At 37.8% G+C, this 25,982-nt stretch overlaps 1 protein-coding gene across 1 annotated transcript in view; it reads left to right on the top strand.

Annotated features, from left to right (window-relative positions):
* The window catches only part of OXCT1 (3-oxoacid CoA-transferase 1), an 89,572-nt gene extending 64,629 nt beyond the window's left edge, over positions 1-24,943 (top strand). Inside the window, exons 14-17 of the mRNA XM_066987599.1 lie at positions 5,871-5,960; positions 11,096-11,176; positions 14,303-14,404; positions 21,160-24,943. Of these exons, the coding sequence (XP_066843700.1) occupies positions 5,871-5,960; positions 11,096-11,176; positions 14,303-14,404; positions 21,160-21,195 (309 nt within the window). The 3' untranslated portion in view covers positions 21,196-24,943. The remainder of the gene's footprint in view (positions 1-5,870; positions 5,961-11,095; positions 11,177-14,302; positions 14,405-21,159) is intronic.
* The last annotated feature ends 1,039 nt before the right edge of the window (positions 24,944-25,982 follow it).

Below are 25,982 nucleotides of genomic sequence, written 5' to 3'. Positions count from 1 at the left end.
CCCCATTACACTGAAATAACATTAATCATTATAAAGCCAATCCATTTCAATGAAGCATGTCACAGACTGTTTTGAGTTGCTCTTGAGATGCAATTTATTTGAATTTCTCTCAATCATTTGAAAGTGTTGCCAACAGTTATTTCATGTTAGTTTTACAGGAAAATAAATGAGCAAAATTTGACTAACTTTCTTTGCACGTATCCCATGCTATCTTAATTTTCTGCTCATGGAAGGTAAAAATACAAATATAGTTACTGCACTTGTGTATGCTACATTTTAGTGAAAATTCATTAATAAATTTTGCCAAGTATTATAAGTCACTCAAGAGCCTGTATTCTATCCTTTCAAAACTTGTACTTTTAAATTTTGCTGTTCATTGCATATGTTAGGAAATATCTGGTCAGCATTCGTGAAAATCAGGTCATTTTCTGCATGGGTAAGCCCTGGAATTAAAATACTATTTTGGACATTCTTAAAATATAAATATGTATATAATCTTCAACCTGTTGTGCATTTGGGCTGGGCTCAATTTATTGCATTCAGCCAGTATTAACTCTGCGCTGTGTTGTTCCATTGCCCGCACCAATTAAATCCCATTAACAATTTCCTGGATTTTCTTGGTAATGTTTATTCAGTCATACTCAGTAAAATCTAATCTAGCTGTCATAGTTGACATTCAGAATATTTCATGTTCAGCTTTCTCTGTCTCTCTTGATAGTCTTCATCTAGTCTTTTTTGCTGAAGAAATGAAAAATGAAATACAGGATGAGTTATGGCTATCATTTTATAATCAACTATAAGCATACCTTTCCTTTAAACACAGAACAAGGCTACTAGCAATGGGCAAAGGATTGTGATCTACATTTCTATTTACTTAGAATAGATTTATGCATATGTATTTTTGTTACCTTCTGACTGACATATTTTTTGTGCAAAGCTAAGGTCTCTGCTAGTATTCAAAAAATAAATAAATCTACACCCACAACAGCTGCTGAGATGCTTCTGTTAAATATTGCATGTTGCGCTGATGGCCTGTGCATGTCACTTGAAGGCACCACATCTGTGAAGACAGGCAGTAGCTGTAAGAAGAGGAAGAAGACTTGTGGAACTAAGGTGTGTTAGGAGTCCAGAAGTACTGCTGAGGAGAGGGGCAGAGCGGAAGGGGTTTATCCTTTGACTGCAGTATTAGCACCATTGGCAGTGGTGATGGAGTTATCCTGTATCCACTGCATTACCTTCATTTCTGCTTTTTTCTGCGGAGTTCACACTGTTCTGGTTGTTCTGAATTTTAGTAGCTTTCCCTGGCAAGACATAATGATTTCTTTCATAATTAAGCCAACATTAGCATGGGTTCTGTACTTGCCACCTAGTCCACGTCTGTATTGTCTGCATCTGTCGGAGACCTTATGGGCATTCCCTGTAAACACCGTTGTGAAGTGTGGAGCATTTGAATGGCTTTGCTTATGGTTGTGTTTAAGGTTTGTAGGTTTTTTTCATTCTGCTTGTAGTCAGTCCAGGAAGGTGAAGGATGTGTCTGAAAACTTTGTTTCCACCTTTAAAATCAACACAAATTTTAAATATTGAAATCTTAATTCTCTCATCCTAGGTAATTTGTTCAAGGTCTTTCCAGGGACATGCTTCAAAATTCAGACTGAATGGGAAGCCTACACAAGGACTGTAGCTTAAACTAGAAGCATTCATAATGTTATGTAAGCTTTTTACAACAGATATTCTACTAATTTTGAGCAATGTGTGAGGTAAATGTATTCTTACGTAATGGAAAGAAAGAAAACCTGACTGAATCCTGCTCATTTAATACATAATTAGGTCAGTTGGCAACATGGACAGGGAGATAGCTCAGTTCCTTTTCTAACTGGTATACATTTTCACCTTACCTCTCCTTTGATACTAAATTTTAAATGGAATTATTCAAGCTTTTATTTCCATCTGTTTTCTCATCCTTAAAACTCTACATTTAGCACTGATATGTTTTTACTGTTTCTTGAACACATCATTAACATCTGCTTTGCTGCATTGTTGATGGGATATCTGTTTGTCTCAAAAGATAATGTTCTTTTAACTTAACCAGACCAATTCAGATGCCTTTTATCCTATGATGTTGGAAGTAGCTATGGAAGAAAAGTTCTTGCTGCCAGGAATGCAGAGGAAAAATGCAGAACAACAGGATGGATTCAAGACTTTAATAGTGTTTGAAGGCTCCTGAGACATTCTCTTTTCTTTCAGTCACCTTGCTTTAGTCTGTTTAGATTTTCCATATAAATGCTGCTTTCTTTCCATATAAATGCTGTTACCTGCTTCCTCTAGTATCTTTCTTGCAAAATCATTGTAGAAAAACTTCATTCTCTTGAAAAAATTCTTGACTGTCTCACCTGCTTTGGAGTACTCACAAGTTTCTGTTGGAATCCTATAGATTGCCTCCATCTGATCAAACCAGCAGAAAGGTTTCTGCTTAGGAATTACTGTTAAGCTGAATGACTTTCTCAGGCTCTTTAACATCATATTTTGACCACCCAAATGTTGTTCAGATATGAAGACATCAAATGAGAAAATATGTACCGTTCTATAATATTTTCTTTAAAATGCCCCATCACTATAGTAACCAAATAATTTGGTTTGCAATACATAGGCATTATAAGAAATCCCCCCTCCCATTTTATTTTAAATGGCTGTCAGGAAGCAAAATTGCTGAATATCTTTGAAATAAACAAATAAAAATCCATCAGGTCCATGACTGTCCTCCTCTTGCACCCAAAGATTACTTGGTCTGAGATGTAGCAAGAACTGCTAAGAAGGAGCATGACGCAAAAGGCAGAATTCCTCCTTGCATCCTGGACCTTTTAACTAATGGTTTGAACAATATAGCTGCAAGGGAACTGTCAGCTTGTTTCTGCCTTCTGTGTAACCCTATTTATAAGTATTCCCAATGCTGGACCTTTCAGGAAGCACATGGCAAATTCAAAACACGTTTTCTGCTCACTTCAAGCTCTTGCTGGTGAAGTAGTAGATGTTTTTTTAATAGGGCACTGATAGTTTGAAGCACTGCCAATAAACTAAGTCTTTGCTTCTGGTTTCTTAAGCTAGCAGCACTAATGTGTTTGGGAACTTAAAAAACTCATCTTTTGGAAAAACAAACATGCAAAGGCTGGGCCTTAGCATGCTTAGAAGGAGCAGGAAACTTGCACATGCACTTTAGTCATTTCTTATTTGAAATATTCTTTTTAATGAGTTACATAAAACAAGTGAGCATTATGTATGTTATTAACATTGTTATTAAATGCCTTACCAAGTTGACGAGCGAAAAAAAAAATAATTACCATCTGCAGTTTGGCCTGTTCAGTCAAAAATAAGTAAAAATGGTCTCTACTTTTTTAAAGTGAAATGTATAGCTCTCAACCCAGTTAGTGTTCAGCATTACCAAGCCAACCTAGCTGTTATCAGAGGTTTCACATCAGTGTTGGTTGTTGCAGGTGGTCTCCAGGAAGTGAAAATGTTTTTCTGTGACAGATTGCCTTTATATTTGTAAAGGATTGAAATGGAAGTCTGACTTTTGACAGAGGCAATTAAATATAATATTAAAATTCAAAAGAAACAAATTTTTTATTGCTTGTAAATGTGCAGTGTTTATAAATATCAAAACTGATTTGGTCTGCATGTTTCTCCTAAGCAAAAAGAAACAAAATGTCTTCTGGGAATCACATTTTTGACTGGAGTATTTTAATTCAAATTTAGAATGCAGCTGGCCCTGTTCTAATACGGTGTGCAGGACAGGGCACTTTGCACCTACCAAAGTCTCACACTGAGAATAATGTAAGGCTCTTCTCCATTGGATACTCCTCAAAATAAAAGCATGCTTGGCTGTTTGGAGATAATGCTTAAATAATTTGCTTTACCTAGCAGTCACCCTACAGTGATGAGAATGTTTGCCTGAACAACAGCAGATACAGTGATTTAAAGGTCCTCAAGTCCTTCTCAACTCTACTTGCTTTTTCCTGTTCTCACGTACATGAAGGAATGAAATCTCTTGTCAGATTACTCTATGACAGCTTCTTCAGCAGTACATTTGTCATTGCCCTTTATCTGCAGCTGTTTCTTCAGACGTTTCCTAATTGCTGTAGCTCTTTACTAGGTAATAGAACTGAGTCCTGAAAAGTGAACTAATGGTGTTGCCAGGGTAGGAGCGTTGATAGCATAATCCTTGGTGCAAACTTACTTTGAGTTACTGGGGAGATATGTTGTCTTCAGCTACTCTGCATTATCTTGTCAGTGACCCTCTGGCAGGCTGATGAGAGGTCACTGCAGTCTCTGTAAGAGCTCTGTATTTCAAGGTGGGTTTGAGAATGATCTGTGCCAAGAAGCCAAATACAGAGATAAATCCCGTCATCTCTTTTAGGCTTGTGTTTGCAAAGAAATATTTAATAGGAGTGTTAATGTGATTAATATTACTCTGATATAAGAAAATCTAAAGGGCTTGTTTATAGATAAAGGAAGATATGATTTATTCTTCACTGTACAAAACAATTTTTTTTATGTGTATTGCCTTCATTATGATGAAGAGGTTTTCAATAAATTGCTGTCCTGACAGCTTAATGAGGCAAGTCTCTTCCATGTGTTCTGTGTCATGGGCCATGGCTGCTGATGGTACCGAACTATATAACTAATAAACAAAAGCATAAGAGAAAAGCTTTATGCTAGGAAGTTTCCAAGTTGTTTAACCATTTAATTTTAGGCCTAGTGTAAAACAGCATACAATATATTTCTGTACTTCATTCATTTTAATGAGAGATAACAAGCAGCTGAAACAGAATGAATACAAAATATTTGAGACAAAATAGTTGATTTTAATCTCCAAAATTCCTTGGCTCATGTTTCCTGCTAACTTTACCTATCATGCAGGTCCCCTCCCTAGCAACTCAGGAGTGACACATGAAGTTATTAGCTTGTGGTTTTGGGGGGTACTCTGGTGTTTGTTGTCCAAAAGTGACTCCTCATACTAGTAGAAGATTGTACTCAAGGTCATTGCCCATCAGAAGTTTGCTGAGCCCGGCAAGCCAAGCAAGCCTTGCTGCTTATCTTCCAAGATCAGACGCATTCAGTTTAAGATGCTGGAAGCAGTCAGGGCTTGAATGCCACAGCACTATGAAAAGCTGAACACCAAGCCATAATACAGCTGTTGTGATGACAGGTGCAATTGTGACGCTCTGTAAAAAAAGAATGAGTCACAGAGGCAGAAAGCATTTCTTGGCTTGAAGGACAAACAGAACTGAGTACTGATTCAAACTCATTTATTGCCCCTGTTCTGAAATGACATCCAAATAAATCTGGAATGGAATAAAAAGAATGGTTTATGCTAATCTAGTGATACAAGCAATGTCTTTCTGAACTGGCAGGTGGAGACTGCTCTGATGTTCTTGTTGTTACATTTAAAATCAGTTATTTACTTTTGAGACAATGAGATTTCTAACGTGAGAATGAACACTTTGTTTTTACAGTATTAGAAACATTGGAACTAGCTTAATTGCTCCTCAGCATCAGGGCTCCCACTGTCACTGTTCAGGTGTAAGTTACACCCAGGATGCCTCACATGGCAGTGGGTCCTTATTCCACTCATTGTTCTCCTCCTATTTGCATCACATAGACCCTAGGATGATACAGCTGTTTCCTCTCAGGGGAAGCTCTGGTAGTGTTTGAATACAGTGGTCATGGATAATGTGGGTTTTCTACACAGGAAAAAGATAAATACCTTGTCCTGTCATTGCAGCCAATATGTTCTTTCTGTTTTTTGTTTGTTTGTTTGTTTTGTTTTTCATTTTGGTAGAAATGTTACATTTCTATTAAAAATCTCATTTTAGGGTAAGATGGTGAAAGGAATGGGGGGTGCCATGGACCTGGTATCCAGTGCCCAGACCAAAGTTGTTGTCACCATGGAGCACTCAGCCAAGGTAAGGCTCTGCTGCTTCTTTCTATATAAGTCTCTTGTGCTGTAGCAAGAAAAAAAAATAGTAATAAAGAAGAGTTCTTACATTCATACTTCTTCTGTCACTTTGTGAGGATTTGACAGTTTTGCTGCTAGTTATGAGGGGGATACAACAGGAGGATAGGTTAGTATGGTTCCTTGACTCTTGTAAGTTAATCATTCACCATAGAAAAAATGAAATATTAATTTGATATTTAAAAGCTGCACGCATTTTGTAGTTGCTTCATGTATATTTAATGAGTGGTAATTGCCAGAGCTACAGTAGATGCTACCCTAGAGATTTTACTCTTTACCTCAGAATAATTTGAGAAATGAGGTTCCCCGTGGCTAAATATTTGTTATGATGGACAGATATTTACCTTTGAAGCTGTCAGTCATAGTGGTACTGGCAGCTTGATAAAACAGGTATTTTTGGCATGATGCAATGCAGGCTGCCTTTCATATTATACCATTATGTGCTAGAGGTTAATCTAGAGATGACTTTATGGCGGGAGGCTTATAGAAGTAAGCAGTCTCCCCCAGAAGGTCATAGGAAACTTGTCATTTGAAACTTCAAGAGTGGGATTGTCCAAACTGAGAAAAATGAGCCAAAGGACAAAATCTTCTATTCTTGGAGAACTAAAATAAATGTTTAAAAATTAACTTCCTATTTCATTTCTGTGCTTGTTATTCCAATTTTGTTATGTGTCTGCAATAAGAATTAGCTGTGTGTATTTAAGATCAGTATTCCTGCCAGAATTCATAAGGAATTTGCATGATAAGCTAAATATATTAATGGTTGTGGGGTTGGCTTTTTTTTTATTTTATTTTTTTTAATGTGATTTAGGGAGTGAATCTTCATTTTCCATGTTTTTTTAACTTTTGTTTTTTGAAATTGGACAATTCATACTACGTTGTGTCCTCAGGTAGCACGTTCTAAGCAGCAGGACTGAGAATGACCTGATAGTTATTGTGTGCACATGTGTAAATAAGTAAAAGTGCAAAGCATCCTGACTGCATCCCTATCACAGTCCCTCCTCCCCCACCAAATTGGATGTGTAATTATCCATTTGCTCAGATAAATATTTCAGGTATTAATGTCATCTGAATAAATATTTATGCTAGACTTCAAGTTACTGTAGAATTCAGTTAAGGGTCGGAGTCCACACACTAATTATTTATGACAATTTATCTCTTAATAGCACTATTACCAAACTCTTTTGTCAGTACAATGTTTGGAAGTTGTTTAATTGTTGTTTTTAGTCAATAAGAACACTGAAACTTAAAAAGATAGGAACACAGGTTCACTCATAAACAGTTCAGGCATAGACTTATTTATTTTGGTATACATATACATAAGACGGGCCTTTATATTGATGGGGTGCCTGGTGTGGACTTCTAGAAAGCCTATTACAGGCTTTCATAAATTATTTATTCTGCTTTTGTAAGAAGGCACTGCAAAACTAATCTACATAGGTGCTTTTTCAATTTTATCCGTATTTTAAAATGGAAGGGTCCCAGTATTCTTAGTGCTCTTTCTTCTTACCTGTCCTCTTTTGGGGCTGCTTCTTGTTTGTCCGAAAATGGACAAGATGAAGTATAGAAATCTAGTGTTCAAAAATCAGAATCTGCTTTTACAGCTTTTTAGATGCTCCTTGGAAAGGCAGGGAGGTGATGAACAAGCAAATATAGCACCTCTGACACCAGTTCTGAAAGTCAGAAGCCTTCTGTTGAGGTGACTGCTTCTTACAGAGCTGATCTTATATTTACACCTTTTTATTTCTTTACCACAAAGATTTTCTCAAACTGTTATTTCATCCATATGTAAGCATCAGAGAAGCCCTCTTTCCTCTTCCTCAGAGCCCAGTGTGCTACTAAGTGAAAAAAAAATGTGTGCGTGTACTGTCAGAATCTGTTATGTCTGCTGGCTTTTTAGATTAGGGACATTTTTGTCATCTTATTTTCCAAGTAAATAATAAGAAATCTATCATTAGACACCAAAGCCTTCTGTAAATCAACAGGAGTCAAGACTCGATGGACTGAAATACAGTGGAAGGCTACGGGATATATGCAGTACCTTCAATGAACACATTCAAGAATTGCAGCAATAGGTAGATCTTGCAGTTAGTTTTGTGTGATCTGTCATGTTGTAAAGGATCTCTTAATCCCCTTCAAGTGTTTTTATAATAGTGACAGCTTCTTAAACATTAAAATACATTTTTCTAAGAGTGTACTCCTTTGAGTATACATTTTGCAGTTTTCAAAGACAGCAATAGGCTGAGTCCTTGCAATGCATGCAAAATACAATTTACACTTACTTATGGGGGTGAAACTATTACCTGTCTTCACATTCAAAGCAGTACTCAATTTTCCTTTATTTAAAAATAAAACTAATCACCCTTTGCCCTAAAGTGTTTAAATTTTTAATTACTAAAATGTTTATATTAAATTAAAACTCAAAGATACGGAAGAAAAATGACTTTAAATGACTTTTGTAGAAGACTTCATTTTAAGAAATGTCATTGATGCAGGGTAGCATAGAACTGTGTAAAATAATAAAGATGGGGATGCAGGATGGCTAGTCACTGCCTTACAGAAGAAATAAAGGTAGCCAACTGAAAAGAGAAATAAGCACGTCTCAAACAGCAAGAAGTATTTTTCATAGCCAACTAATGAAGTTGTGGATCTTTGGCAGGATGATATAGGAGCTCAAAGTATTGAATATATATGAAAGGCATTAAACTGTTTTAAGAATTCAAGTTCATCAGTGACAATTAAGTAGCATTGACAAGAAGCAGTCTCTAGCTCAAGAAATGCATATGTCACAGCATCTCAGGAACCAGAAGGGCATACCTGTTCAAGGGTGGCTCAATTTTTGTTCTATGTGCTTAGGCCACTGTGAGACACTCAGCAAATGGTCTTGAGTCTAATTTGTTATGAAAGTTCTTAATGTATTTTTTGCTAAATTACTTTTTTTTTTTGCTCGTAACTGTGAAGAACAGTAATAGTGTGTTGAGTTGTTATTTAATCTCTGAACAGTCACTGTGCACCTGTGCCCGTTCAGCTATATGCTGCCTAAGAGAAATAAAAGTCCTTCACCCCCACATTATTGACATGTTTTGCAAAACATAATAAAATAATGGCTGGTAATTGTTTCATATTGTGAAATGAGTTGTCTACGCCGTTCAAAAAATAAAATGGAAACTAGTTTTAAGCATGTGATTTAGACATGGCTGAAACGTAAGAGCACTGAATTGAAAACTTTTCTGTCATTGTGAATAGTTTTGATTTTTGATGTGTTTGGAAAATTATGAGCATTTTTGGTTCTTCAGTAACAGAATTTAGAGAAAGCAGACTGAAACACCTTAAGACTTTGGATATCTACATGACAGTCTTTTCTTCCTTTATCTGAGCAAATCCTGTAGAAATTCAGACAGAAAAAAATCATGCAATTCTATTTGGATTCCCATTCTGATAGTGTCCTGATGGAAGAGTTCCAAAAGTCACTTTTCATGGCAACTGGTAATACAGTAATGTTCAGCTCTTCTGTTAAAAAGCTGGAACATATCAGTTCTTAGGGTCACAGGAGCCATTCAGGCTGTCAGCTCTTCAAGTCTATGTTATTTCAGTCTCAACTAGACACCAAGAAGAGATACTGCAATTCAATGCCTTAGAATTACACCTGATATGTTACTGAGGATACCACAGATAGTGCAGGTTAACCTTGGCTCTTAAGAAAAACGTGCAGGAAGGTCCTTAAGATAGACAAGATAAAAGTTGATCAATTGAAAGTAACATACTATCACAAGTTGTCATTTTTGTAAAGAGTGATCGAGTTTCATCAGAGTAGTTGCCTTGATACCAGATGTGGATCTTGCCAATATAATTATAATGAAAAAATAGTTACTCACTGAAAAAGATAAATTGAAAAGCACATGCGCTGCTCGTTTTGTTATCACTTGGGAATCAAACTGGCTGAGATATGGTTCCCCAATTTATATTAAGCCTTAAGACAAATTGATGATTGTAAATTTAAAAAGTATTGCATTCAGATAGTTAAATGGGACGTGCAGTACTCCAAGAGTTTTGAAACGCACAATTGAAAATCGATAATTAGAGAAAAAACTCATATAATAATAGGAAAAATGTGCACTTAATGCTACCTGTGTATAAGGCTCACAAAATCCTGACTAAAAACATGGTAATCTATCTTTATCATATCCATTTGGAGCTATTGCAGCTATTGCAGATTTAGAAAGATCTAAAGCCATTTGTGAACTATTAAAAAAAAAAAAAAAAAGAGGGAAAAGAACATAAAACCCTACCATCCAAACCTTACACAGCCAACTTTGTGACAGAAGCTATGTTTTTTCATTAGGTAATATTTTTCCCAATATTTAGAGTAGCTGCTGTTTGATGCCCTAAAAAAGGAAATGCTGTAGAGTAAATCCTGTTTTCTTTACATACGTTCTTTTCTACCATACATGCAGGCTAATTTATTCTGTCTAAAATAAATACAATCTAACTTCTCTGTAGTACTTGAAGATGAGTATATCTCACTCACCTCTTAGTGTGCTTCTGTGCTTTCCTGGAGAGATGGAGGAAATGGGAATTGAATGTGGGAAAAGAAACTCGATTTACTAGTTTCAAAGCATGACTGGGCACTTGAGCCCTAGGGATTTGAAATGCCTGTGTGTATGGCTGATCCTGCAAATACTGTTCATAATAAAGTATAAGACAGAAATGTCATGCCCACAATGTCATTTTTGTCTAATTTTTGTCCTTTATATGTCATCAGTGAGGTCCCATGTGTATCTTATCCACACATTGCAAATCATTAAGCAGAAGTATGCAGAGGTTCTAAACACAGGAGCCCACTCAGTGGTGCAGTAAGACTCCTATTCATCATCATCCCATATCTAGGGTTTTAGTTACAACTGTCCCAAATTGCCAGAGGTATAATGTGCCATAGACTTCAGAGAGTATTCTGAATACAGTGAATGTTTCAGTAACACTGAATGCCTACAGCTGTGATTTTCCCTTTTCAAGTACATATTTGCATTGTGAGTAAGTTGCATTGGTTTTTTAAATTAACATTTGTCTGTATATTGTTTAACACAGGGCAATGTCCATAAAATCTTGGAAAAATGCAATTTACCACTTACTGGGAAACAATGTGTAAACCGCATCATTACAGAGAAGGTAAAATGCTTTTCTTGTCAATAGTTTGTTCCTCTATTCCTAAGAAGTGCAACTCAGTAAAAGCAGTAAACCTTCATAAAAGTGAATAATATGTTCAGTAGATGTGACCAGTGAAGGCTAAAAAATTCCTTTGGAGTTCAGTTCCAGAGACCTGGTGGCTCATTTTTCCTTTTAAATCTCTCACCATTGACATCAAACATACCAGATGATGTTCTTAGACGCCTTCAGAAGAGAGATGCCATCCATGAGAAGTATGCAAAGTATGTATCTGCTTATTTTTCCCAAAGTATACTTGAAAATTCGCCTCATGAGGTGCAAATCCTGGAATACACATTTTCCTCAAGTATACATGCAAGGCAACGGTTCTGTAGTACATACGTGTCAGACGATTAGCATCTTCCTTGGTGTATACTACAGACTTTCAGGGAAATATGACCTGTAGCTGTAGCAGGGCTTTAATTCTTTTGTCCTTACTTGATTCCACTTGTGAAGCAATTTACTGTCCAATGCAAGTCCTTGTGAGCATCTGATATTGCTGATGCTCAAAGTACATTAGTGGATCTTTTCAGCAGTGGATAAGTGACTTGGGATTTTTGCTGTAATCATACTCCTTTTATTATCAATGTTTACATTTTTAAAGGCTTAGAGTAGTCCCTCTGTGAGCCAACCGTCATACTAAGTAGAATACTTCAAAGGTGTGGATATAGAATTTATTTTTACCCAGTGGTATATTGCTACTGTCATTTAAAGTTTTCCTCCACAAAGGAAGGGAAACTAAATGAAAATGGGCAAGTTATAATGCAGTTTTCTACTAACTGGCCACATACAAATGTAAGGTACAAAAAAAAAGAACTGAATAAAGGCTGACAGAAAATAAACAACATGCAGAAATTTTCTGAGTCACCACTCATCAAATCTGTCTGTTTTATTAAAAGATGACACAAATGCACAACAGTTCTTAGATTGTATTCTAAACTGTTTCTGCTCTAGCTTCCTAGTGTGGATGTTCCTTACACCCAGCCTCTCTTTTAAAACTCAGAAGAGCTATTTCAGTCCCAGAGAATGGTTTGGGTTGGAAAGGACCTTAAATATCACCTAGTTCTAACCCCCACCATGGGCAGGGACGCCTTCCACCAGACCAGGTTGCCCAAAGCCCCATCCAGCCTGGCCTTGAGCACTGCCAGGGATGGGGCATCCACAGCTTCTCTGGGCAGCCTGTGCCAGTGCTTCACCAACCTCACAGTAAAGCATTTCTTCCTCATGTATAGTCTCAATCTACCCTCTTTTAGTTTAGAGACATTGCTCCTTGTCCTGTTGCTACATGCCCTTGTAGAAAGTTCCTCTCCAGATTTCCTGCAGGCCCCCTCTGTGTACTTGGAAAACTGGTATAATGTCTTCCCAGAGCCTTCTCAGCTGTTCTTCATAGGATGGATGCTCCAGCCCTCTGGTCATCCTCATGGCCCTCCTCTGGATTCACTCCCAACAGTTCCACGTGTTTCTTGTGCTGGGGGCCTCAGAGCTAAGTGCAGGACTCCAGGTGGGGCCTCGTGAGGGCAGAGCAGAGGGGGAGAATCCCCTCCCTCACCCTGCTGGCCACGATGCTTTTGATGCAGCCTGGAATATGGTTGGCCTTCTGCACTGCAAGTGCACACCGCTGGCTCATGCTGAGTTGAGCTTTTCATCACCAGAACCCCCAAGTCCTTCTCCACAGGGTTACTCTCAATGGGTTCTCCCAGCCTGTCTTTGTGCTTGGGTTTGCCCTGGCCCAGGTGCAGGACCTTGCCCTTGGTCTTGTTGAACTTTGTGAGGTTCGCATGGGCCCACCTCTGAAGCTTATCAGTGTTCCACAGGATGGCATCCCTTCCCTCCAGTATCAACCACACCACACAGCTTGGTGTCATTGGCAAACTTGCTAAGGGTGCACTCAGTCCCACCCTTTATGTCACCAGCAACGATGATAAGTAGTGCTGGTCCCAGTACTGACTCCTCAGTGACATCACTCATCACTGGTCTCCACCTGGATATTGAGCATTTACTGTAACTCATTGAATGGGACCATCAGGCCAATCCTTTATCCAGTGAGTGGTCCATCTCTCAAATCCATGTCTCTCCAATTTAGAGACAGGAATGTCATACAGGACAGTGTCAAATGCTTTGCCCAAGTCGAAGTACGCGACGTTAGTTGCTTTTCCCTTATCCACCAATGCTGTAACCCTGTTTTAGAGGGCCACCAAATTTGTCAGGTGTGATTTGCACTTAGTGAAGCCATAAATCAGTCCTATATGTCCAGAGGGCTATTGAGCTTCAGCACACTTCTGTGGGTGCATAAGACTTCACTTTCACTCCCAGTTCAATCTTCACTGGACTTTTCCTACTGATTGCATTTTAGAAAAATTAATATAGACCTTATAGTTTCCCTGGCAACTAGATTGCAACCTATATACTTACCTCTGGCAGGCACCATTAAAGCGCATGCTGTTTTACAGGTGTTCTTATTTGATGTGTTTGTGAGCCTCGGAAGTGTAAAGCATGTCTTGTGAAGATGTCAGAAAGAATAGCCTTTGCTCCTTCAGCCACTTCTCCCTAGGCTTGTTATTGAAAATAAAACAAGAAACCTTCTCGTTCATTGCTAGCTTCTGAAAATACTAAAATTAGAACTGAGTGTTTAATAGCTGTTGGAGAAGCTCATCATCTGATAAGGTGATCACCCACCCTGTACCTCTCTGCTGGCCTAAAAACAAAACAGAAGGGTGAGGGAGAAAACGGCTTTCCCTATTCTCTTTTATGATCTCTTGGTAGACATTGTGTTGCAGCAGAGAATATCTCACCCCTTTCCTTTGTGCCAGATCAGAGCAGGAGGCACAGTCTTTATTTCATACAGCAAAGAACAGTTGCACATTTTTTCCACAAAATCAACATATCTTATACTTTAGATTCTTTTAGGTACAGATAAATGCTGCAGAAATCATTATTGTTCATTCAGAAAAGTGAAACCAGTTTTTAACGGCATCATTTGTTACTGAAGTAACTCTTTTCAGAACATTACTTTGTACAGTATCACTACTCACTTCCTCTTTCTTTTATATACATTAAAAAAATTAATTGTGTTCTATTTGAACCTGGCAGGCTGTGTTTGATGTGGACAAAAAGAAAGGGCTCACCCTTGTGGAAATCTGGGAAGGACTATCAGTGGATGACATCAAGAAAAGCACTGGCTGTGACTTTGCAGTAAGTCATTTCACAAACAAATATATACAAATATATTCCCAAACAAATATACTCTGGTGTCTGGATGAGTATTCACAAATAATCATCCCCTCAAGACTTGTAGGTACAGTAAGTTTCTTCCTTAAAGGTGAGGGTAGATTTACCCAGGAAGAGAGTTTATGGGATATTTTAAGGCTAACCTAATATGATTATATTAGGTAATGGTATTAGAATCCAGGTGGAAAAAAAACAGAAAAGATGGAGGAATATCTAGGAGTAAAAAGGGCAGTGTGGAAAAGGAACCTCAATTCCCTTTACGCTTTGAAGAGGGGAGCTGGTGAGCTGAAAAGGGAGTCTGAAAGGTGGTTGAATATTTGTACTTCCACTGTCAAAGTTTACCTAATTCTCTAATTTTAAGTTTTCATGTTATATTTAGGTGGGGTTGTGAGTCTTCTCAACAGGGATCACTACATGCATGCATCCACCCTGGTTACTACTGCCAATCAATTACATCACAAAATCATAGAATCACAGAATGGTTTGGGTTGGAAGGGATCTTAAAGATAACTAGTTCCAACCCCCCTGCCATGGACAGGGACATCTCAAAGCTCCTGTTTTAGTGGGATACTATACTGTTGATATCTTTCCTTTTCCAGTGCCTTGTTCTTAATCCATAAACCCACTGCCATTTTACCTTCACACTCTGTCTTAAGCCTCATTTAATGCTAACACAAAACTGGCTTGTTAATGGAAAAATGTAGTGCACTGGAGTGTAACTGATTCTGTAGGTGTAGCCAATAACAAATACAGTTTTGTCATGGCCTTGTCCTGCATGGATATCAAAAATTTTTTTTCTTCTGTGTTGTAAAGTTGGGGCAGGTCAGCCCTCTTTTGGTGAGGACAGTGAGTCTGACGGGTATACCTTGTGTGCTGTTAAAATGGTTGAGAAATATTTGGTAGTGAAGTGTAGTATTCTTTTTGGTAGTGAAGTGTAGTACTCTTCCTCTTCACAGAGTTAAGAGAGGCAGGGCTAGGGCACATAAATGTAAGAATGAAGAACAGTTATTATGTGAAAGAGTTTGTTATTAAGGCTTTGAACATACAATTGGCAATAATTAAAATATTCTGAGTAATGAACACGTGGAATTTAATTAATTCCATGTCCATTAGAGAGCATTTTTGACAACCAAATGTGATGGTGTATGCTTTTCTTGTGGAGTTTTAAATATTTTAAATAAAAAGCTGTTCACTTGTAAGAAAATATTCATTTATCCGTAAATAAAAAATGTTCTGTTAAATATGAGTAACCTGCGACTGCAGAGTGCAGGAAAATTGCTACAAAATCACTTTGCTCTATTATTCATTTTCTATGTAACATTTTGTGGAAGTCATTTTTATTTTTTAATTTACAGTAGTAGCAAGCTTCTATATTTAGCAATTCTGTGTGCAAAAGAAATTATTCATTCACTTCTGTCTATGATTTAGGAAAAAAATGATACATTTTTTAAAATGTCAGTATCAGGGCTTCTTTTTCTTCAGCTGATCAACCTCTCAAACAGCTAGCACCCAATACCAAAGCATAAAAATGACCTTGTAGAGTTGTATCTATGGCAATCAGTCACTTGCATTGTTCTGATGTATTTAGTTTGAGGTTTAACTATGGGCTGGATTTGAAGAGTGTCATGTTTAGTAACCATTTAAATAGACTGAAACTACAGGAAAGTACTTTTCTATCAGAAGACACCATCCCTTACATGTTCCAAACTTGTTTGTTTGGAAGGAGTTGGTTTCTTTTTGGTTCAAGTGGCCTAAATATATAGTTATAAATGTATATGTTTAATTGGGTATGTATTACCTGCAGTAAACTCCAGGAGGCCATGTTGAAGGCAATGGAAGAAGTGGGGACCAAAGAGTTCAAATAAATTTTTATTAGGACTATTAGTAGACCAAAGACTATTAGGACTATTAGGACCAAAGAAAAGATTAACACCACCCACTGTCCCATTGGTGCTTTCCTATAAATGTTGCAAAAGAGTGGTATAAATTTTGGATCCTTGGGTTAGCACTTGATGAGAGGTATAGTGCTGTCTGTGTCTCTGGGATCTGTCAGACCAGGTTCTGGAAGGGACTCTTCAGTGCCACCCTATTTCCTGGTTCATGAAGACAAACTCCAGTGCAGTCTGCTTTGTACAGCTGCCTTGGTCATGCATGACATCATGAGCTGCACTAAAGGATATGTGGGCATGAAAAATGTAGATGCTGCTTGGTTTATGCAATTTTATGTATTTATCTTAAAGCATGCAGCTTCCATAAATGCTTGCAAACCATGTACTGTGCTGACCTCTGCCCGGGTACGTGCATAGGTTGACTTTACATTCTGGTTGGTAGCTCCTTAAAAACTCCTGAAATCTCTACAGCTCTGCAAATGGAAGGAGTGAACTACCGTGATTTGTTTATTAAAGTCATGGCACAGAAGAACACTTCCTTTCTCCCATTTTCTTTCTTTCTGCTTTTCCTCCTTTCCTTTCATCTTTCTTTGTTTCCACTAAACATGTTTCCAGGTCATGGTGACCCAGTCCTCCTCCTCTGATTGAAATCTTCAGCAAAACTGATACTGACGTCAGTGACAGCAAGACTGGGTCACTGTTGCATGATGTTAGACCCTTGAGGGCCTGATTCTCATAAACAGTGAACACCTACAGCGCTTAATTTTGAAGTTGAGAAAATAAAGAGACTTGAGCACAGTGGTAAGCAGTTGTTTAGAAAGCAGTATCTTTGGTCTGTTTTTCCAAATTTCAAGGCTCTGCCTGAGGCTTCTTTGCAAGAGTAACAGTTGTGCTTGCGATTACGTACACTGAATGAGGTATCTTGTCTATATTGATGACAAGGAACTTAAGGGATACTGTATAGCTAAAGCAGGGTTTTTTTATATCGTATGTTTTAGTAGTTTGGAACATAACTAATAGGTGGAAAAAGAGGAGCTATCCCTTTTCTTACAGCTTTTCAGTGAATGCATAGAACAATCTGAACTAAAATTAGCATATCTCTATGTTTGTTACTATTGAGAATTTCAGGAGTGACTCTGCCTTCATATATAACTATCTCTCCCTGTGCAAGCTACTTCTCTTCGGGAGGGGAGAGCTTTATAGTGTTTGTGGCTTTTGAGACACATTTGGCTATACATTCCCATTTTCACAGCCTGCTTATTTGGGAAAACATCACCTAAAGGACATTTGCAACATGAAAATGACAAAGGAAAAAGGATATAGAGTCAACAATCTTGATTTTAGACTGGCATCATAACCAAAATAAACAATTCAACCTCAATTTTACTGCAACACAAAGTGTTGGCTTATCTCATGTGCTTAAATCATATTTACTGCTGCCTAGCATGTAGGTTACTTTGGCAGGTAATCTGTTTTGGCTTGTGCTGGTTTATACCTTTGATGAGACTGTAAGAAAACAGACGGAGAAACCATACATTTGCAGATGTAAAGATCATCACAGTAAGTCTGCTTAACCTGAAATAAAATAGAGATAAAAAATCATTTCCTTTTTTAAAATATAATCTGAGAGCTCAGTTTTACGAAAAAGGTTCTTAAAAGATAATACAGAGTTTAGGAAAAGCATCTGCTAGGACAAAGGAAAAATTAGGTAGTTGAACAGCATTTGACTAGTGTATGTTTAAAAATAATCAACAGTCTAAGCTCCAGTCAGTGAGTGCAAAATACCAGAGGACATGGTTTTAGCTTCTGGAAATATATTCTACTTTGAGGGAATGGGCTGTTGCAGGATTGAATCCATTTTTAAATGGATGTTGTGTTTTTTCCTTATCAATCATCCCCACTACAGAACTCACAGTAGGAGCAGATTTTTCTACAAAAGCAGATGTTAGAAATGTGGTTTGCATTTATCTGCAGTTTCAAATAATTAAGAGTTAATAAGGGATAAGCTACTTTTATTATTTTAACAGTTACGCTTCTCTTCTCTGCTCTGCTCTGCACAATAACTTGCTTTTGTACTCCTGATGAGATCATTAGAAGTTACCGGGACTCAGCATCATTCAGAATCAGCCCTTGAAAGAGCTGCTCGCTGTAAATAAACGTAACGAAATCAGCGTAGGGATGTCTGTGTAGCTGAAAAGTGTTGTTTGGGGCTGGAAATCAGGAAGTCAACAAGCTTGAATTCTAGGGAGTCCCTGAGGCCACGTGCCCTCAGCTAGGGTCTTCCTCTTAGCAGGTCTGGGGCTTCATACCAGACTGCAAAGGCAAGCAGCTCCCAGTACTGCCTGTTCAACATTAGCACAGCCTGTTGCAGCTTCCAAGATCAGCTGTTCTTTCTGTAAGTGAAATAACATTGAAAATGTGTTGCTTAGGATGTACTGCAGGAAAGTAGCAACTATGCATCTGTGTACTGTAAAATAGTCTTTGCCAAGCGCATTCAGCCCTTATCAAATGCTATGCTGTTAGCAGAGTGATACCGAATTGCCTGAGTCTGCTGGTATTTAAATTAGCAGATTCAGGAGGCTTTCTATGTTTCAGACTTGATTATTTCTTGTTATTCAAGCCCAGACCATCCCTTTCTTTATGTTAGCATTTTTCTGCTTATTTAATCACATTTATTTAGAGCAAACATTTCTAATTGCATCCAGTTCTTAGCGGTGCTGGGCTCTCGCCACCTCTGTTCAGCAGGCACAATGGCACTTCTGCACTCCTGGGGATCAGAGCCTTTCAGACACCAATAGTGGTACACACAAATGACAGCTGCTTACATCAAATGTGCAGGCATTACATTTAATGTAATATGTTCATTGACATGTAAAACGCTTGAGGTTTTGATAGTACCAAAATCTAGCAGAAAAACAATCTCCTCCATTAATTGCCTTTTGTCATTATTTGCAGAATACAGATTTTAATGGTGCTGTCTTCATCCTCCAGCTTTTGTCTTTACCTCAGTAGCACCATCCCTAGGTGAGGCAGAAACAGGCCCAAATAAAGCGAGGTACATACCTACTTCGAGTTGGAAATGTTGAAACATGTCTGGAACTAGCTCGGGAATGTTTATTTTTTCCAGCTCCTTTGCACCTATAGCTGTTACATCTATTTATTATCCTCATTCACACAGAACTTTGAAAAATCAGTGAACAGTTTACATCCACTGAAAACACTTCCTTAGCATTTGATATATTAAACACGCTCTTCACAAGTTAAGCTTTTTTCAGTCACTATTCTCATAAAGTTATAGGCAATGACATTTTGTGGCTGGAGGAAGGATAACTTAGAAATCAAACTGGTATAGGAAATACAGCCCTATGTGTTTGGAAATACAACCTTCCCTGTGCTTGGAAAAGGCCCATATATATCATTCTTTTGTAAGTTGGCTTGTTCAGTACTATTAAGTGAAAAAGGTGGGATAAGGAGGCAGAAGGAATGCAGAATGTGATGTTTCAGTGGGACACACTAACCAACGAGGAGCCACATATCTGTGGTACTGTCGTTCCTCTAGAAAGACTAAGATCACACAAATTGTTTTTGATCTTCATCCTGGGGCATTTAAATAAGGCTGAGAACAGGATATATTTAATGAGGCTTGGATCTTCTGCGGAGAGGTTTTCCTCAGGGTGTTATGTAGATCTGCAGTTACGGTTCAAACAGTTGTTAACCAATGCTGCTCTTTGCTCTGAACTCTTCTCTGCATTACTCCCATTTATACCTTCTGTCTTCATCCACTATTCTATTTAGGCTTAATATGTTTTAGTTTTGGTCTGCTGGATATCTTATAATACAACTAATGGATTTTATGACTATAGAATTAAAACAGTATGTGTGTCCTGACATAAAAATGAATGTGAATGGAAGAAGGCAACTTTAAAATCAATATTAGTTAAAATTAGAGGTATTGCACTATATGTACACTATTACCTATATTATACTGTAGGTATATAGTATATGTATACATTCGATTGTACACTGCCTGCTAATATGCATGTTCCACAACTCTAGTTGACTACTTCTGTGCAGACCTACCATTGACACACAGCATCCCATCTCCAGGTGTGTTGGGAGGAAAAAACAGGATGAACGTAGCAGTTGAGCAAAGAAGGGAAAGTATTAGTTCAGGATTCTTTGGCATGCTTGTTTTAATAATTATGTTGTGATTCAGCCAGGTATTGAATATCATCTGCGTTGTTGCCTCTGCATCATTAGGTGTATTGGTGCATGAATGCAAGTGGACTAGGTGAAGGTTGAAGCACCAGCCCGTCTCCAGCTACCTCTGTTATTGCTGTTTATGGCAAGCACTGCCCTGCTGTGCACAAACTATGGCCTTTTATGGTTCAGTATTAACAAAGCCATGGCTTGTTCTTGAGATGTTCACACGCCATCCTGTATGTTGTATAATTGAGTTGCTGCTTCACCTGAGTTCAGCTATCATTCCTGCTGGCACTGGAAGCCCTCCACAAAGACCACACAGTTAACAGGGGCAAGTAGAGGTTCAGCTGTCCAGGATTAACCTGCTTGCATTCTTAAATCAATAACCCAACTCAAAGTAAATGAAATTTAGAGGCTGGGTACTAGCACTACGTGTGTCTTGTATTTCTGCATCAGAAATTTAGTGGTGGCAGCATTTATCTGAAATAAAGCAAGTATATGGGTTTAAATAAATACAGTGTCTCTATTCTTCAGTGGCACATTGTTAATAAAGGTGGAAGGAAACTACAGGTTGTACCGCTATATCTGTATGTTAACTATTCTGTTTTTTTCCCTCCTTCTTGATAGGTTTCGCCAAAACTGATACCTATGAGGCAGATTTAAACCTGCAGCACAGTTTGGGCTTCACTTGCCAGAAGGCTTGTTTCCAAATGGGAGCTCAGTGAAGAAGAATCCATGACTGTTTTGCAATTTTCCTTTTTTTTTTTTTTTTTTTTTTTTAAGGGCTTTGTAAGTAGTTTCCAGCTAGTTATACTCAGGCCATGACTATCAGCCTAAACGGAATTTTACTTTCATAGCATTACCAATTTTAATAGAAGGGTGAATTTATTCTCTAAATTTCAAATAATGTTATATTAAAATGTTAGTGAACATTGTCAAAAAAAATGCCTTGTAGTCTCTCTGCCAAATAATACTTTTTTTACACAGATGCAGGAAATGACCATGCAAACTTACAATTGCCTCTGCTTTTGCTGATGTTGCTCAGTTACAAATCACTCTGTTGCTCTTTAACTACAGCATTTACTATGTTTCTTTTCCTGTAATGTGTCTTTCCTCTGGAGTGGTGTATAGCAAATGCATGCATCTCTAGAAAGCCATCAGGAATATGGACTTCCCTTTTCCAGAACCTTTTAATGAGGCTGTGACAAAACTGTTTGTATCAGTGGGGCCCTTAGCCCTGAATGTATCTGCTGCTTCAACAGTGTCTGATGGCATTAAGATGCCATGCACCGCCCACAGTCCAGCTCTCACCCCTTCTATTTAAATTGTACAAGCTAGAATGGGGCTAGTTTGCAGGAGGAAGATAAAAACATGTTTCCATTCCCCTGTAAACAACTGATAGCTGTACAGTTGTCCCACATGAACTGCTCTTACTCTTCGGATATAATCTTTTCTTCTCCCTACCTCCATTCAAAGGCAAATGAAGGCTGTTTCTGGAGTGAGGTCTGCCCTTCCAGTGTTACATATGGGAGGAAAATGCTGCGGGCATTTGGGAGATTGCTTCCGAAGGGAATACGAAGCAGTAAGTTTGTACCACTTAAGAGTCAAGGCATCAGCAAAAATTAGAGAGTTTGGAACCCAAACTCATGATAACTAGAATGCACACCATGAGACAATCAATATGAAAAGTCATTCTCTCATACTGGTTCTGCTATTTGGTAAAGATCTTACTTTCACTGTTCTAATTACAAGCCAACTGTTTTTGCAAACAAGCAGCACAGTTATGACAGCATTGGATCTCACATCCCAGATTAGCACAATGGATCATCATTATACAGAGCATGAATTGATTAGAAATACTGGAAGTCTGCATCTGTTAAAATACAGTGTTCTTTTACAGTGTTCTTTCCAGGTAGGATAGTTTCCATCATTCATCTAAATAGGAATGCTTAAAAAACTTTAGTGAAAATAATTCCTGACATATATTTGATGTTTGATGTTTGATAGAAGGAAATTAAGTGACTGAAAAATATGTAAAATATATATGCACAAAGAATTATATTGATATGCCTATCATAAATATGATAAGCAGTGTTGGGGTATGGTGTAGAAGGGAATTTTGATACTAGATGGATGATGTATTCAGTGCGTGTGTGGAAGGAATGTAACACATTTCTAGGGAACCAGATATGAAACTCCTGCAATATTAGCTCCAGTACTAGCCTTTGTACTGCACTAGTAACCTTGTATAAGACATACTAATTTTTCATGGGGCAGTTATAAAATTCGTCTTATCCCACACATGGGTTTTACAGCAGTAAAACTGTTGATTAGAGAAATTATTTTTGTTGAGTTATAATTACTCTAAGCAGTTCCTTGTTAGTCTCCTGTCAATACCAGAATATGTTGTTGTTCTTCTCACAAAGGAATAAACAAAATACCTTTGTAAGCACCTTTACATTAGTACAAAAGTACTCCCATAATAACTAAGCTGTATGACTTGAGCTAATGGGTGATAATGGCTGTTGTATAGCCTAAATGTGTAGGCAATACCTTAATGCCAAGCACATGAGAAAGAAATGTCTTTTACAGACTAGTGTTAATTTCATTACTGAACATATACAAGTGATTTCTTTGGTAGTTAATTTGTGTGCAAAGCCTGAAACTACATTGGTCAAAGTGTTCCAGAATATCCAGGATTAGCAACATTTTTACCTACCTTATTTTTCATATTTTCTCAATTAATACTCCCTGTGCATATTCCCTCATTCCAAACAAGTTATTTTCTCAATGTTTGGCCATTTCTACTGCTGTGGAGTGATCTAAGTGGTTCTACTCAGAGGGGTTTTGCAGATTGAAAGTCGCTATATAAAAAGGTGACTTTCAGCTTTGTGAAACAATTTTGGTTTCAGACAGAGCAGCCAAGAGATGTCTGCCATGCTCCACAAAAACACTTCAGTGACAGTTCTGACCCTTGCGGTGCAGCACACAGCAAAAAAAAAAAAAAAAAAGAGCTACTGTGAGGGGATGGATCTGGTCCCTGAAAGTTTCTTGTCCATCATCCCGTAAAGCTCTCATAGAGATCAACCAGAATGGATGATGTTTTTAGAGGGGAATATAAAAACTATTGTACAGGGAAGGAGATTTAATAACTTATCCAGAAATAAAATTATTTAAATAGCCGGGGAAGTCTTAAAGAAAATTGGAAATGAAGTGTTGATCTATTGCAATTACCTATGTTATATTAGTCGTAGTACTGATTAGTTAATTACAGCATACTTTATTGGCATATATAGGGCATGGGAGAAGTGTCTGAGGGCAGCTTCAAGTATATGCTGCTTCTTCCATTGAACTGTGCTTTGCTGGCATACGCACAGAAGCCATAATTATCCTTGATATATGGCTTATAAAAAGACTGATGACCTGATAATGTCTGGGAGTTCAGGACCTTGATTTCTGACACAAAGAATGAGGAGCCATGAACTCCCGCATTTTAGCTTTTCCAATTCTCTACGTATTGCCTTGAAAATTGTCATCTGTGCTCTCTGTCTTGTTTCCTAGAAAAGGGGATGTTTTTCTTCCTACCTCACAGGGGTGTTGTGGGGAATAACCAGCTATGATCTGTGCAACAGGTTATGCTTTCTCTTCAGCTTGGATCAAGAGCATGGAGGAGTGCTTTGAAGAATGTCATACATGGTGGATATTTGAATTTTGTGTCTACTCTTACTTGCACCAGTGTAATGCAAGAGGGCAAAAGTCAATATGGTGCCGAAGACCAGGGAAGTAAGGAAAATAGGCGCTCTCAGTATATTCCGGTGGTGCAAATATCTGTATGTCACACTTACATTTTTTATCTTAAAGACATTATGTTGTGGTAGAATACTGGTATTATGAAAATGTTGTGTGTCTGCACAAGCTAATTACAACAAGCTCTGATTCTGTTGTTTAAATTTAGACTTGTAAAGTAGGATTAGAAATTAAAACACTCCAAAGTGTTGCCTTCTCTGTGGACACAAGTATGGTTTGTAGGTAAGGTATACTCTGAGCAGTAGTTGTGATGATCGGTATTATGGGGATAAGAGATTCTCATCCCTCTTTCTCTTCCATGGCTGTAAGAAAGCTGGTATGTGTGAAGGTTTATGGTTTATTGGGACATCACTGATATTATGCCTGCTTCACAGCACTTCACAAGACAAAGACAGCTGATGCTCTTTGTCCTGAAGATGATGATGATTCTACTGTTATCATGTTGGACTTAATTCATTTTGTATTTTATTGACTTTTGTCCCTGAAAAAGCAAAAAATGAATGATGATATAAATTGTAGTTGTACTGTAAGCTCTGCAAACTATACATCAAAGTCCTACTCTGTATTTGCAAAACAATCAGTAAAGAAAAGATTAAAAATCTCAGGTTGTGTCTGTTGTTACTGTTTTCCATGCTGTTCTGTTCTGCCATTAGAAGTATTAAAGGATTAACTTCTATTCACACCACCATGTCATACCTCAGCACACATAAAATCCTCAAGGTCTTGGCTGAGGGTGGAGGGATTTGATGAACAGAAATAACAAAGCACAAAAAAGCTCAAAACTCAGCCAACAGCCGCATTGTACATGTTCCCTCTTCTTACTAGTTTCCATGTCAGGTCAATCTCAAACATAATTATCACATTCATTTTTGTAATGACTTGTTTTTCAATCAAGTCAAATAATGGACTACATAGATAGTCCTTAGAGAAGTGTTTTCCACCTTTTGATTAAAACTGCTGTAGAAGTGATGGCATTTGAGATGTTTATTATTGATGTTAGCGTGTGGCTCCACTCTGAAAATAGCACTGGGTGACAAATGAAGACAAATTCCATTAACCACGTAGTGAATGATAAATTGGATGGTTGCGAAGTGATGAAAATGCTTGTCTGTGGATAGTGAGGTCATCTTTTCAAACAGAAGTCATGCTCTGTTTGAAATATGAGTAAATATGTCATAGTATCATTTTATCTCCCGTATCATAGGAAAGGTTGATGAATGTGAGAAAAAATGTTTAGTAACAACAAAAAAAACAAAAAAACAAGCAAACAAAAAAAAAACACACCATGGTTTACTCAGAAATTAGACTCTTCAGTAATTTATGTGTCTGGTCAAAATCCAACATTCTCTCATCCCGATGAATAGGGTCCAAGGTAAGTGCCAGCACCACCAAGAGAGTACTTGAGGCTCTGCAATCCAGTTGTACGAATGCAGAATGTGAAGTTTTCCTGCCATTCAGAGTATGGCTCTAACAAGAGGAGAAAGCAACCACTTGATTACAGGCATGTCTGAGTAGTTTTGTGGCATCTTACATGTCTTATGTTGTTGCCTGCTTTACCGTATCCCATTGTCTCTGATGCACTGCAGTCTTCTGCCCTTGTTTGTTTGCTGCTGTAGACCGGGGGGCTTAGCTCTGAAGACAAC

Source organism: Anser cygnoides, chromosome Z, assembly GCF_040182565.1.
Source record: "Anser cygnoides isolate HZ-2024a breed goose chromosome Z, Taihu_goose_T2T_genome, whole genome shotgun sequence".
Taxonomy (NCBI): domain Eukaryota; kingdom Metazoa; phylum Chordata; class Aves; order Anseriformes; family Anatidae; genus Anser; species Anser cygnoides.
The sequence above is the reverse complement of the archived record's forward strand: the minus strand, read 5'-3'. Positions and strand labels throughout refer to the sequence as shown.